This window comes from Pyrgilauda ruficollis, unplaced genomic scaffold (assembly GCF_017590135.1).
Source record: "Pyrgilauda ruficollis isolate IOZ18807 unplaced genomic scaffold, ASM1759013v1 scaffold11, whole genome shotgun sequence".
In the NCBI taxonomy this organism is placed as follows: Eukaryota; Metazoa; Chordata; class Aves; order Passeriformes; family Passeridae; genus Pyrgilauda; species Pyrgilauda ruficollis.
In genome coordinates, this window is record NW_024509210.1 from 182,356 (window position 1) to 197,233 (window position 14,878).

The 14,878-nt window shown below is 49.4% G+C and overlaps 1 protein-coding gene across 3 annotated transcripts in view; it reads left to right on the forward strand.

Moving 5' to 3' along the window:
* Positions 1-4,404: 4,404 nt before the first annotated feature.
* The window catches only part of RNLS (renalase, FAD dependent amine oxidase), a 55,022-nt gene continuing 44,548 nt past the window's right edge, over positions 4,405-14,878 (forward strand). For 2 of the 3 annotated variants that reach the window (XM_041476083.1, XM_041476093.1), the window contains exons 1-4: positions 4,423-4,534; positions 4,617-4,713; positions 5,396-5,538; positions 6,166-6,324. In XM_041476083.1, coding sequence (XP_041332017.1) covers positions 4,423-4,534; positions 4,617-4,713; positions 5,396-5,538; positions 6,166-6,324 — 511 coding nt within the window. Of the gene's footprint in view, positions 4,535-4,616; positions 4,714-5,395; positions 5,539-6,165; positions 6,325-14,878 lie in introns of all 3 variants that reach the window. The other variant, XM_041476076.1, reaches the window with a different exon arrangement.

Consider the following 14,878-nt stretch of genomic DNA (forward strand, 5'->3'; position numbering starts at 1 on the left):
TTCCCATTTCAATGATGGTTTTATTTATTTATTACAAGAGACATAATTAGGTTATTGCAAGGAAAGATCAAAGTCTAAAATGGATTTCCCATAGTTGTGGTTTAGAAATGATGATGCTTCCTGTTATACAAAGATGCCACATGCGAGATGGAGATTAAATCCCAGGCAACAACCTGAAAACATCTGTACTGGGTCAGGCTGGGATGGAGCTCCCTTTCCTCATAGCACAGGGATGGGACCCAGCCAAGTTGCCATAGCAACACTCCATACCTTGTCTATCCCTTGACCCAGTTTTTCACTTTTGCTCTCCCAGTTCCCTCCACCTGCCCCACTTTGGGCTGGGGGATGGAGCTGTGCCAGCCCACCACAACACCCTTGTTCTTCACACCCTTACAGGAAGGCATGAGGAGTACCTGAGTGCCTTATCCTGCAAGTGTCCTGCCAACAGGGAGAGTTATCCCTCTCCATCACCCGTGCCAGGGCTGAGGCTGCCTCCTGCCCTTCTTTCCTAGATTGTTTTGCTGTGGAAATTGTGGTGAAAGGTCAGTAAGGAAAGGTGTCTTTGTCAGCCTGGAATGGGCCTGAGATGTGTCCAAGGCATGCACTTAGATTTGTCAGTTTGTCCCACTTCTATAAACACACAGTAGAACAGGGGTGTGTAATTTGGATTTTTGGAGGTGAAAGGTGACTTTGTTTTTGGGGTACTGAAGCTGAGCAAGAGACCTCTGGCTTTCACCTTCTGAGGAAACTGAATATGGAAATCTACACTCCAGGGAAAGGGCAGAGCAGCTCTGGCCACACTCATCTGGAGGCACTGGAAGGGGCAAGACAAAGGCTGCAGCCAGAAGAGTCCTGCAGCACTTGAAGAGCAGGACATTGCCATATTTCTTACAAGGTGCTCCAGCCTCCTGAGGGTCATGTGCAGCTCCTGCTGAAGCACCACCACTGCAGAGACTGAATAGGATTGATGCCTCAGGTTTAGCTTTTATATTTTTCAGATTCTGTGCTGCTTTAGTGTGGAAGTCTAGGCTTCATATTATGGGATGGTGAGCTCTGTTCACAGAGTAGGGAGACAAAACAATTCCTTCTCTAGCTGGGAACCAAGGACAACCACCCAAATTTCAGGCCCAAGATGATAAACTGTGAATTGAAGAAGAAAAACAAGCAGGACGGGACTTCATAACCTGAAGGTATAATTAGACAATTAACTCCAATATGCAAATGGAGCAGAACTTATAAAAGTGAGAGACCCTGTGACTGGGTGTCCATTTTGTGACCATTTTGGTTCATCTTGGGTGCAGCCCTGGCTGGGCTCTTGTGCTGCCCAAGGTGGATCTATGGAGGCCTTTTAATAAATCCCTGCTTTATTCTTTAGCTCTGTCTGGCCTCTGTTCTAAGTCAGCTTCTCAAGGCATCAGGATCAAGGAGAGTCCCTTGAAGTTCACTGCATGGCCAGACCCTGTAAACTCAGCTCCATCCACCTCCTGCTGCAGGGTCACTGACAGCTCATCAGCCTCTGTGGATGTCACCATCTTCACATCCCTCCCACCAGGCATTCCAGACTGGACGTAGCATCCAGATGTCACCTTCCTTGGTGGGGGTGACAACAGCCAGTGCCCCTTGCCTGCTCCTGTGGCCCAGGCCAGGGCTCTCCATCCTTGCAGGGAGAGCACATTGCTGGCTCGTATCCAGTGTGGTGCCTGCCACCCTTCCCAGCTCCTTTCCAGTCAGGCTGTTGTGCCACAGCTCCTAATCTGTGTCCCCGTGCCCTGCCCTCATCCAGGGCCAGCTGCCACCAGCACATACTTCAGGTAGGTGTTTAGCCTGAAAGCAGGCACTTGTCACACATCCAAGGGTTCTCACCCAGCTCCTGCAGCCCTCTCTTGCACCACTCCTGCTTTTTTGCTGGCAGTCCCCACGTGCTCATCAGGTGAGCACAGCACTTTTTCCACTGCAGTGGAAACTTCAGCACTACCCATGATGCTCAAGTTTAATCATTGAGTTTTCTGTAAAATTACTGCCAGGGATTCTGCCTTAATTCTTGGTGTTCCTCTTTTGGCCTCAACTCTTTAAGTGTAATAATGTCTTAATACTGTTCTGCATCTAATAGGTGTTAGAAAGGATTCAAAGGAGATGATGGTGAAGGGTCTGGAGGGTCACACAGGGACTGGCTGAGGGAATTTGGTTTGTTCAGCTGGAGCAGAGCACACTGAGGTCAGACCTCACCAGGGGCTGCAGCTCCTTCCCAGGGCAGCCCCGAGCTCTGCTCTGTGACAGGGACAGGGCCAGGGAATGGCTGGAGCTGGGCCAGGTTGGAGATCAGGGAAAGGTGCTTCCCTGAGAGGGTGCTGGGCACTGCCCAGGCTCCCCAGGGAATGGGCACAGCCCTGAGGCTGCCAGAGCTCCACACAGGGTGGGATTGTTGGGGTGTCTGGGCAGGGCCAGGAGTTGGAGTGATGAGCCCTGTGGGTCCCTTCCAGCTCAGGATATTCCATGGTTCTATGACTCTGTGACTGCTTTCCTGCCTGCTTCCACATGTGAGAGACTCTGCTGAGCTCACTGGCATGCCGAGCTGGCAGTGACAATCCAGGTGACCACTCAGAGCCATCAACCATTCCCAAGCACATCTCCCACACAGAGCCATTCAGTGGCCAGTGGGTCAAATATTATGAGGTTTCAGAAGTCTCCTTTTCACAAAGACACCGGCAATGGTGGTGACAAATGGTGGTGACAATCCCCTGCCAAAGTACAACCCCACGGGTCCTCTGGGAGACAGCAGAATCTGGATGGATCCACAGCAGGCAGGGAATAGGACAAGGTGCCAGCTCTGCAGGAGGTGCTGAGGAGGGGACACAACCTCCTGAGGCTTCTTTTGGGGGCAACGGTGTTGAGAAGAGAAAACCTCCCACAAATGGGAATCCACAGCTGTAAACTCTCACATGTTGGACAGTCACTTATACAGCCCATCTTTTATTTTTGTGAAAAAAAGTGCCAGGCCGAGCACATGTCCTCCTCTGTGAGGGCCCCACAACACCTGGGAAGGGGAGACAGGGGCTCCCACCTCTCTCCAGGAAGAGCCTATTAAACAACACCTGCCCTGAGGTCAGCTCGGAGCTCCCTTGGAAGGGGAGCACCACTGACACCTGCCTGTGCCTCGGGCACAAGAGCTTCACACCTCTCTGTAGATAAACACCTCTGCCAAAGTGTCGGCTTCTGGTGTCCCCCATACCACAACGATCCTATCACAAGTTTTCTGGAACATCTCCTCCCACCCGCGCAGCTGGGTAAGGGTAGCAACCCAGATCCTTCCCCAGCTGCCCACTCTCAGGGCTCTGGGCACGGGAGGTTGTTTTCCTAGGCAGAGGCATTGCACAGTGTCACCACGCAGTGTCACCACGCAGTGTCACCGCCCCTCAGCACTGTTTGCTCCGGGCCCAGCATCCCGCTTTCCTCACAGCCAGCTACGGCTCCTTGCAAAACAGCAGCGCCTTCTGGAAGGTGTCACATCCACAGCTCCTGCTGGGAGCACCTCCAGCAGGGCAGGAGTGGATACGGCAGAGGCAGCTCAGTGAGGGTGGGGCAGACCCAGCTCCGGACCGCTGGCAGGTGTGTGTGACATGGGGGTGTGTGTGACACGGGTGTGTGTGACACGGGTGTGTGTGTGTGACAAAGGTGTGTGTGACACTGGGTGTCTGTATGTGTGTGGGTGTGTGTGACACAGGGATATGTGTGTAACACAGGAGTGTGCGACACCAGTGTGTGTGACACAAGGATGTGTGTGTGAAACAGGGGCGTGTGACACTGGGGTGTGTGTGACACAGAAGTGTGTGACACAGGTGTGTGTGTGACACAGAGGTGTGTGACATGGCGGTGTGTGTTTGTGTACAGGTGTGTGTGACACGGGGGTGTGTGACACAGGAGTGTCTGTGTGTGTGACACAGGGCTGTGAGATGTGGGGGTGTGTGACACAAGGGTGTCTATGTGTCCAGCTGTGTGCACCAGGCAGGCTTGCATGTACAGGGTGTGTATGTGTACAGGTGTGCACATACAGGTGTGTGCTCAGCACAGGTGTACCCGTACAGAGGTGCCAGTCCAGGTGTGTGCCCAGCACAGGTGTGCCCGTACAGAGGTGTGTGCCCAGGTGTGTGCCCAGCACAGGTGTGCCCATACAGAGGTGTGTGCCCAGCACAGGTGTGCCCGTACAGAGGTGTGTGCCCAGGTGTGTGCCCAGCACAGGTGTGTGCGCGGGCTGTAGGCGTGGCTAAGGTGCGGGCTGCAGGCGTGGCTATTTCCCGCCCCGCCCATGGGCGTGGCTCGCTCCCGGGGGCGCGCGGCCGCGCGGGAGGCCCCGCCCACCGCGGGGCGTGTCCCGGGGCGTGTCGGTGCCGGTGTCACCGTGGGTGCCCGGCCTGCGCGGCGGCCATGGCGCGGGTGCTGGTGGTGGGCGCGGGGCTGACGGGCGCGGCGGGCGCGGCGCTGCTGCGCGGGGCCCCGCGGGGACAAGTGGCCGTCTGGGACAAGGCGCGGGGCTCAGGTGGGTCCGGCGGGGCGGGGGAGCCCTGGCGTGTGGCGTGGTGTCATGTGTGGTGTGGTGTCATGTGTGGCGTGTCGCGCAGGGGGCCGCATGAGCACGACCCGCACCGACCGCGGCAGCGCTGACCTGGGCGCGCAGTTCGTCACCTGCGAGCCGGAGCTGGCGGGGCCGCGGCTCAGGTGAGACCCGCCCCGTCCCGTCCCGTCCCATCCCATCCCATCCCGCCCCCAGCGCTGCCGTGCCGGGTCGGGAGGGGTTGGTGGCCCGGCGTGGGGACACGGAGGGACCCCGCTGCTGGGGTCCGTGCTCTGGTGCTTTAACCCCTGCCAGCCCCCAAACCCCCGCAGCCGCTCGCTCGCTGCCCTCTCTGCGGGATTTGCGGGCAGGAGTGGAGGGTGAAAGCCGGGAAGGGTGTAGGTTAGGATGAAAGGTGCAGGGGTAGCTCGCCTGTACCTTGGGGAAGGGGACGGAGGTGTAGCAGCGGTGTGAAAATGCAAAGTTTGCCTGGGAAGCAGCGAAAAGGCAGGTGCGTTTCGGGCACTTGTATATTCCTGTGCTCCGCAGCGGCTGTGGAGTTCGTGCTGCTGTTCTGAGCTTTAGGGAAATGCTGTGTATTCCTCTGCCTCCGAGTCAAGTTGCTGGTAGTTCCATCACAGGTAGCCTTGCTCTCAGGTAAAATGCCAGGCCCAATGCAATAGCAAGGCAGTTTGTTGTTTTGTTGCTGCATTTGTGCATAACCTGCCGTAAAGTGCAGCCTATTAAAATTCTGGCTGGTCTTAACTTTGATTAAGAAACAGAGCGAGTTTTCATGTGTATTTCCGTGTATTCATCTGTATTTACTGTGTATTTCTTCCTTTCTAGCTTCTACGAGGAGCTTGTCACTCACGGCATCCTGAAGCCACTGGCCGCTCCCGTGGAAGGAATGGTGGTGAGAGAAGGCTCCCGCAATTACGTGGCACCCCAGGGCATCTCCTCGGTTGTCAAGTACTATTTGGAGCAGTCAGGTAGTGCCTTTGGATGCCTTTGTGTGAAGGGAAAGGTTTTAATGGCTGTGTTTTTGGCGGTGCCTTTGAACGGTCCTTTGAATTTAAATCCCTGATGAGGGTGTTAACGCTCCTCGTTGGTTTATGTATGTCTGGAAGTCGCTTGGGCGGATAAACGTGTCTGTGAGCTCGGTGAGTTTCCGAGTCCTGCAGGTGTAAAAGTCTTTGTAACAATAGAACATCTGCTGTGTAGCTGGGGGCAGAGGGGTGAGCTCCACCCTGTGTTTTGGGGAAAGGATGTGAGCCTGGGTGGAGAGTCCTTTGGGAAATGAGTTTAAACTCTCTAACTACTGCCTTAGATGCCATGTGGCACAACCACGTGTGCAGTTCAATGACTTATTTAACCCTGTTTAGAAAAGTTTGAGCTGAGAGAATAGTCAAGCTTTGGCATTCCCTGCAATTGATTTCATTTTTTTTTTAATCAGCTGTTTTTTATACCCTAACCTTGTAAATAATTAGCTATATTCCTGCCCTCTGGCAGTGGGAAGCCATTCCCCCTTTTCCCCCTTGTAATAACTCTGTCTGTGTGCATTTTCCCTATGGAATTCCCTGCTTTAAGGTATTCAGCTGCTGCTTTTTCCCACGCAGGTGCAGACGTGTCCTATGAGCAGCACGTAACTCACATCTCTCTGCGGGATGGCAGGTGGGAAGTCTCCAGGAAAGCTGGGCCCCCGGAGCAGTTTGATGTGGTAATTCTCACCATGCCTGTCCCACAGATTCTGCAGCTGCAAGGTGACATTGTGAACAGTAAGTTTGGGCCCTCAAGGTGGCAGGTGTCGAATTTAAAATAGCATTTGAGCATCTTGTGAAGCAAAAAATAACACTCAGCCGTCTGAGCGGCTTAATTATTCCATCGGGACAGGTTGGAAAATGATAAGAGCTGGGTAATTTCAAGGCCATACGTGTTTTGATGGCATAAAATACCTAAATGGATGAGTCAGTTTTGAATCTGATCTTTAATTTTTTTGCTGACTTCTAAAGCAGGGCTTGTCTCTGTGCAGCTTGCAAATAGTTACTGAATTGCACAAGTTTTCTTGAGCATTTCTGTAAAGAGAAGGATCTTCATTACAACCTCTGATTTTAAGCTTTGTGCCTAAATATGTGAATATTCTGTAAGAACAGGACTTCTCTGCTAATTGCTGTTTCATGAGGCCTCCCATTTACCCTGGAAAATAGTGGTGGGTCTGGCCCATCCTGTCCTTACTGTGATTGTCTGGTTAATAGAAAGAAATGAAAATATAGTAAGAAATAGCATAGAAAAATAGAAATAAAAAGTAGAAGAGAAGAAAAGTAGAGGGAGTGGGTTTTTTTTCAGAGCCTTCCTGAGTTTCTGCTGTCTGCATCTTAAGGCCTTCCCCAGCTGGCACTGATGTCTTTGCAAATTGTTTTTCTTGGGGTAATTAAATCCTTTCTTGTCCAGAAAGCAGGCAGCTCCCCTTCAGAAAGGTGTAATTAAGGTGAACAGCTCATTTCACTTGCTCTTGGGTGAGCTGGAGCTGTCAGATGCTTCCCACAACATCCTCTCTTCATACTCTGTGTAACTGCAGGATTGACTTTTATCTGAGGGAATCCAGCAAGTTTTGTCTTCTCCTCCCCTTCTTCCTGTTTCTCTTCCCCTCTCTGCCTGTTCCCTGGGTGAGACCAGCTTCCAGATGTCCATCCAGCTGTTCATTCTGCATCTCAGGCTGCAGGACTGACTCCCCCTGCCCCAGAGCTCCTTGGCATTGGAGCCATGGGTATCTTTACTCCTGGTTCTTTAGGCTGAGAGCTAAGTGTGGGGAAGAGCAGCTGAGGAGGGTGTTTCAGAGCCTGAGCAGGGTGCAGTTTCAGCTCTGTTTTGACTTACAGAGGCTCGGGTGCATCGCTGTGTGTAAATCTCAGCGTTGTTTTGGTTGTGTGTCAGAGAGCCGAGTTTTGCTGGCAGAGAAGGGAGCTTTCCCTGGATTCACCTCGCTTGGGATTTAAGATGCAATTTCCTGACAGCTGCTGGAAGGAATGGGTGTTCTCTCCCCTCCACACTGACACTTTTTAGTCAATTGTACGCTCTGGTCTCCCAAATCTAGGGGCAAAAATCGGATTCTAGCAGGAGCCATGTTTGTGCATTCCCGGTAGCGATTCCAGCTGCTCCTGGAAGGGGAGGTTCCTGCTGCCTGTTGGAAACTTCCCTCTGGCTGTCACTGCGGGTGACAGGGCTCTGTTGCTGCTGTGAGATGGAACAGGAGATGTGCAGAGCTGGAGGAAGAGGAGGGCTTCCTCCTGTGTGGCCAGCAAAGGGTCACGTGCGGCCACTCCGCCACCGCGGGCGGCTTAAAGGGAAGGGGACAGGATTTGGGAGTATTCCCTGGGAGGCCCTTATTGTATAGAAGAAGGACTCTGGAGCCAACTGAAAAATCTGCCTGGACAGTGTTAATCCCAGTGGCTGTTATGGTTTGGGATGAGGGGTGTTAAAGGAACGAGTTCTGGCTGCTCCTGCTGCTCTGGTGTCACATCCCTGCTTTGGCAGCTCCTTCATCAGGGGCATTTATTTATTAAACCCATGTATGGATTTAAAGCTCTACCACATCCCCCTTTTCTTGTCCCATTTCAGCTGCTCCCTTTTTTGGGGCAGTTTTGCCAGGGGTTGAAGTGCTTGGCTGGAGACCTGTGCCAGGACCCTCTTGAGCCACTTGGGTATAATTGAGTTCCCAGTTGAAAGCCAGATGAATTTTTAAATGGGTTGTGGTGAGGCATTGCTGGCATTAATGTGTGGCTAAAGGCTGCAGGAGAGGAGAAGGAGCAAAGGAACAGCCGGGTGGGGTAGGGGATGCTTTGATCCATTAGTGAGGGCTGGAATTAGCTTTTGACATTTGAGCCTGAATTGGAGAGTTCAAATGACTTGCCAGAGGTGGGAATTTAACCCTCTGGAATTCATCTTTTCCTGTCTGAGGGAGGAGGTCTTTTGCCCCCCACCCCATTTTTTTTGAAAACAATTTTCACTTATTTACACCATACTCGGAAAATTAATATCTTGAAACAGCCTCTCAAATTTTACATTGCTGTTTGAATACTTGAACTCAGCAGACTAAACTAGACTGGATAGTTTTTGTGTCCTTTAACCTCTTAGATGAGCCTGAACATGATATCATTGTGGAGCAGCCGTTTGTGTTTAGGAGGAGACAGAATTAAGTGGCCTTTGGCAACCTAAAGTGACCATTTCATATGGGCTGTGTGAAAAATGAATGTTCCAGATTTACTTATCTTGTGAGAGAAAAGCCAAGTCTTAGATTAATGGAGAAATTAGTGTGTAAACATGCCCAATTTTAAAAAATAGATATAAATAATGTAATAAGCAGTGTGTGTCTGTGTGTGTGAGTGTATATATATATATATATATATAAAATTCACCTTAATTTTCAGCCTTTATTTATTATTTCTACAATTATCACACCCAAATAGATGCTAATTATTCAGTTGCATATTTAGTTGCATATTTAGCAGCAGCAGAGCCAGAATTACTTCCAGCATGACATCCAGTAGCTGCTGCATAAAGGGTTAACTCCTTGCAACATGTTTGGAACAACAATAGGTGGCAGCAATCAAATGATGTTTGGGACATTCAGCTTGAATAACTAAATTAAATTCACTGCACTGATTTGGGCTTTACGTATTCTGCTAGTAAATATTGGGGTTGTGCAGCAGATAAAAGGGAGATGAATAAATGTTTCTGAGGTTTGTAATGTCAGTTCAAGGAAAGGAATAAATTTACTTAAAAGTAGGATCTTGGCAAAAGAAAGGACAAGATTTTGCAAGTTGTTCATTGTCCAACGGTATTTCAAAGGTGCTGGACTGTTACACAGGCTGCTGATGTTAGAAAAATCCTAGATTTATAGCCCAAATTCCATATGATCACTGAGCAGTGTAGTTCTTTCCGTGCATTTTCATATCAGTTGGAGAAGCCTTCTTATCAGTTCTGGTTTTTAGTTTAAGGCATTTGGCAACATGGCAATTTAAGGTTGCAGTGATTTGCAGTAGTTTTTTTTTTTAATTATTATTTGTGCGTTCAGAATGTTTTCATTATGTTGCTTTCCTTGGAATTTCAAATTACAGTTCTGCATGTTTAAGCTGCTAATAAAACAGGATGGCTTGGCTTTTGTTTCGAGCCTGACCTATTTTTTTTTTTTTTCCATCTGTGTGAATGTCCCACATGTTTTAAATAATACAAGCTGATGAGAAGATACAAGTGAAATAGGGCTGTATTTGCGTGGGAAGGCTTTATAATGTAAGTTAGGAAAGCACAAAACTCTGATAATTTTTCACGAGTCACAAGTCCTTGCTGAGTGAATGTGTTTATTTTTGGATAGCACGACGATAAATTTGGAATTCTGTGCTTCCAGTTCCAAGCAATCTAAGCAGGGCTTATCCAGCTTGGAGCTCTCATTACCTAACAGATCTGAAATGTGCACTGTAAACATGTACACTGATTTGTTAGTTGCTTATCAGGGAGCTGAGGCCTCAATGTGGAAATATTTGGGCTTTTTTGGAAACATAATTGGAGGAGTTCTTGGTTGTGCTCCTTTTAAAACCTGGCTGGAGAGCACCCAGTGCTGCCTGAGGCTGTGGCAGGGGAAGGGTGTGTGGTAAATTTGGGTGATCCCTGGCATGGGAGTGCCAAAGACAATACTGGGGCTGCAGCAGGTCATGGAGCATCCATCCCTGTGCAGGAAACCCTCGTGTCCTGCTGGGTTTTGGGGCAGGATTCACCCCTGGCACTCAGGGAGAGCTGTTCCCTGCTGGGATGCAGGGCCAGGCTGCCAGTCCCCGTGTCCCTCTGCTGCTGCCAGCTCTGCCCCAAACCCTGCCCAGCAGCGTTTTGGGCCCTGCTGGGAGGAGATCTCACCAGTCCAGCGGGGCGATGGAGATTTCTGTCATGCCATCCCTGAATGGTTTGGGTTGGAAGGACCTTAAAAACCATTGTGCCACCCCTGCCATGGGCAGGGACATCTTCCACCATCCCAGGCTGCTCCAAGCCCCAGTGTCCAGCCTGGCCTTGGGCACTGCCAGGGATCCAGGGGCAGCCACAGCTGCTCTGGGCACCCTGTGCCAGGGCCTGCCCACCCTGCCAGGGAACAATTCCTTCCCAATATCCCATCTAACCCTACTTTCTTCCAGTTTGAAGCCATTCCCTGTGTCCAGGCCCTTGTAAGGAGTCTCCATCTTTTTTGTTGGCTCCTCCAGGCCCTGCAAGGCCTCAATTCGGTCACCCCAGAGCTTCTCCTCTCCGGGCTGAACAACCCCAGCTCTCCCAGCAGAGCTGCTCCCTCCCTCAGATCATCTCCATGGCCCTCCTTTTGGGAGGCTGTTTTGGTTTGGTTTTGGGGAGGTTGTTTTTGTTGTTATTGTCGAGGATTTGCTCTTGGGATGGTCTGACGGGCGTGAGGGAGGGCGAAGGTGGCGCTGCACCCCTGGGGAGCAGGGCAGTGTCTGAGGAGGAGCTGCTGCCTCCAGAACCTCTCTGGCAGCCTTCAAAGCAGGGCAGGGCTCCTCTGTGCTCACTGCCTGCTGCAGCTTGGGTATAGCCTCTCTGAGGGAGTACTTCTAAAAATAAAGGCTGCCTGAGCTGGAATTGCACATCAGGAGGAGAGAAAAAAAAAGTCAAAGTAGGCCGTGTGTATTCTTCAGTGTGTGTTTGGCTTAGTGTGTTTTTAGGTGTTTTTTTTTTTTTTTAATATCTACAGTGCCTATAATGGACTTATTCTGCAGTTACTGAGCACATTGGAAACCTAGTCTGCTTTTAGGTGTTTTTTTTTTAAATATCTACAGTGCTTATAATGGGCTTATTCTGCAGTTCTTGAGCACATTGGAAACCTGTCAAACGCGCTGATGCCAGTGACCCTCTCCCTCTGGGCAGTGTGTGGATTAAACCCCACGTGCTTGGAAAGGAGAGTGACATCCAGTCTGTATTAGATAAAGGGCTGCTTTGCATTTTGGTGTTGTCAGCTGAGGGTGGAGAGCTGAAACTCTTTATTTGACAGATGTCAGGGTAAAACTGAAGGAAAACCAGATGCAATTTGCTGGAAGAGCAAAATACGCAGCTTCTTCTCTTCAGGCGTGGTTCCCCCTCCAGGGCTGCCCATCCTTTGGCCAGACCAGGGTGCCAGCTCTCAAAAAGTCACCCTGCAGGGAAGGTGAGTCCTGCTGTGTCACAGCATCACCTTTCAGTGCCTGGAGACGTGGCAGGAGCATTTCCTCCAGCAGTCCCTGCTCCTGTCCTGCCCCACCTCCAGCTGCAGCAGCACAGCTGTCTGTGGGATCTCAGACATGCTCCCCCCGCCCTTTCTCCCCCAAAAAAAGGGTGGGGGAAGTTATTTTTAGCAGGCTCAGTGGTGTGATCCTCAGTTCACCATGTGGCCCACAGACTTGCTGGCACATCCTGCTCTTCCAGCAAGGGCAGGGAGCAGCTCAGGGGCTGGGAGAGTGGTTGAGCGCTCTGAATGCTGGTGATTCTGTGGTTTGAGTCCTAAGCTCAGGTTTCCTGTGCAGTCCCAGGAGGGATTTCAGAGCACCTGCACGTTAAACTGGCAGCAGATTGTGCTGATTTAGCTGGGCTGGTTTGGAAAAAAAAGTTTTTTTTTTTTGTGTGCTGACGCTTTCAAGTCTGCCTGACGTGGCTGTTTGTAATTCCTTAAACCTGGATGTGCTTCTCCTGCCACTGCAGCCTGGGCTGGCTTGGCAGGGTCCATCAGCACCAGGGCTCTTGGTCACAGACTTTATCTGATGCTTTTTTAGCTCTTTTGTGTCATTCCAGTACCCAAAATAGAGAATGGGACCACGGACAGCTGAACGTGCACAAAGATCAGCCGTGTGCACAAAGTGGGGTTTTATTTTCTGGATAATAAAGGTGATGGTATTTGAGCACAGGACATACTTGGAACAGAACAAATAAATGCTCTGAAGTTTGTTTATCCCAACCATAAACACAGATACCTCTCAGTTTTTCCCAGTCTTTGGTTCTCTCCAGGGGTTAGGTTCAGATGGAGAAATCTTTCCAAAGCTGCTCTTTGCCATGAGCCTAAAAGGAAGGGGTGGGGGGAAAAAAAAGTTCCTTGCCAAAAAATGAGACCAAACTGAGCAATTCTGAAAATTCTTTATTTGTGTCTTGTGGGACATGTGTTTAATGAACTGCTGGTTTCTGTTGTGTTGTAGGAGCCTGGGATGTGCTATAAGATCTCATTCTTCAGGAGGTCCAGTTAGGGCATTTTTACCAGCCTTGAATTTTAAGATCCTAAATCTAAAATGGTTTTGATGGTTGGTTTTGGGATGTAGGATAATGTTATGGGTCACCTCTCCCTTTGAATAAAATCCTTTTTTTTAAATTTGAAGTTTTTCACTCAGGGTTTTTTTTTTTTTTTTTTTTGGAAAAATATATTTGGGAAAGCTCTTCCTCCTTTCCTGTTACCAGACCTTCTGGGCACACTTGAGAGACAGAAAGGTGCAAAGGTGACCACAGGCTGATTTGGACTTTACAGCCTTCTTTTTGATGTGAAATCTGCCACTCAAACTGTGGCTTTTATAGAGCTGAAAACCCTTGAAAAGTCTGGTGCAGGTTTGCAAGGAGTCCTTGCATTTAATTGCTTGCTTTGGGATTTATTTATTTTTTAGTGCTGCAATCGAGTAGGCAGACAAAAGCCTTCACTGGACAATGTTTTCTAAATGTATTCTTATAGCTTAGGCAGTGCCTCTGGACTGGATGGGGTTTTGTGGATTTCTAGAGGATTTTTTAATAGTTGCTGGCCACTCCCATCACTGTAATTGAGACCATTCTTTACAAAGATTATCTTTACCTCCCACGGACACGTCTGTGAACTCTTCAGTTATTTTTGTGGTCCACATCTGGATTAAAGCAGAGAAAAAAATACTAATTTTAAACCTAATGAGGTTTTGGCTCCATTGAGTCAAACCTAAATTTTGTGTGGAGCCTGCTGTCAGCTCTCCACACTCGGCTTCGTAATTTCCAGGAATGCTGGTGTGCTCTTGGATTAAAGAAGCCTTAGGAATAACTCACCCTCAGACACCTTTTGTAGAAATCAAAAATGATTTCCTGAGCCATCAGGTGAGATGTTACAGATGGTTTTGGATTTACCTGTGCTGCCTTGGAAGCCAGAGTTCATTACTTGTTGCCTTGCTGTTCCTTAGGGTTTGAATTCCCTCCTCTACCCACCTTGTCAGGGATGCGCAAAGCACTTTGACTGTTTAAAAAAAGAGAAACAAGCTCTCTTCAAGGGCTGGTGTAATTTAGGAAATGGGATAGGCTGGGTGAGGAGTGAGGGTGTGATTGGTCACCTTTATTGACTCTGCTGATGAAGCACCTCCTGTTGTAGCAGTGAACTCTGCTGCCACAAATGATTTAACATTTAAAGAACCTTACTGAAATGGATTAAAACTCTCTTCGCTTGATTTATTCCACAGAACCAGGGACCTGCAGATCAGGCTTTCCAGAGTCAGCCCTGATGCACCAGGAGCCTCCAATTCTATTCCCAAAGTCACCCTTTAGAAATGCAGCTCTGCCAGGATATGGCTGAGTGGCGAGACTCTGCAGAGGCACAGAGGATGGGTGTACACCTCTCCTTAAAGAAGGATTTACTGCTCCCTTCCCACTGGATTTATACTTGAGGGAGAGTGGGCTGCATGCCTATGGAAATGCAGGAAAATAAATTTTATTCAGTGAACTGTGTGCAGGCAGCAAGTGGTTGAAGTGTCTCACAGGCTGTTGAGTGACTGCAGAACAAGGAGGTGTTGGCTGGGTTTGAAAAGCACAAATAAATAGGTTTGCTGTCTGTTTCCATGTCCCTTTCTCTCTGGCACAGTGGGAGATGTGTTTAGGATCACTGATGAGAGACCTTTTCATATATTCTGATTTGAGCCGTGCTGCTTGCAAAACCAGCATTCACGTTTTCTTATGCTCAAAACCAACTTAAAAGCAGGGAAAAATACTGACTTTGAAACGACCACTTGGTTTCAAGTGGCTGAACTACAGCTAGGATTTGTGCCCAGCTCCTTGGAAAAGACGCATCTTTCCTAAGACGGAATTTAGCCAAAGCTGAGTTTTCTAGATGGAAGAAAACACCACATAATTCTTACTGAAACAAGGAAATTTGCCTCAAAATTGGGGTTTGTGTGCAGACTATCATAGAATGGTTTGGGAAGGGCCTTGAAGCTCATCTCATTCCATAGGCAGGGACTCCTTCCTCTGTTCCAGGTTTCTCCAAGCCCTGTCCAGCCTGGTCCTTCCTCTGTTCCAGATTTCTCCAAGCCCTGTCCAGCC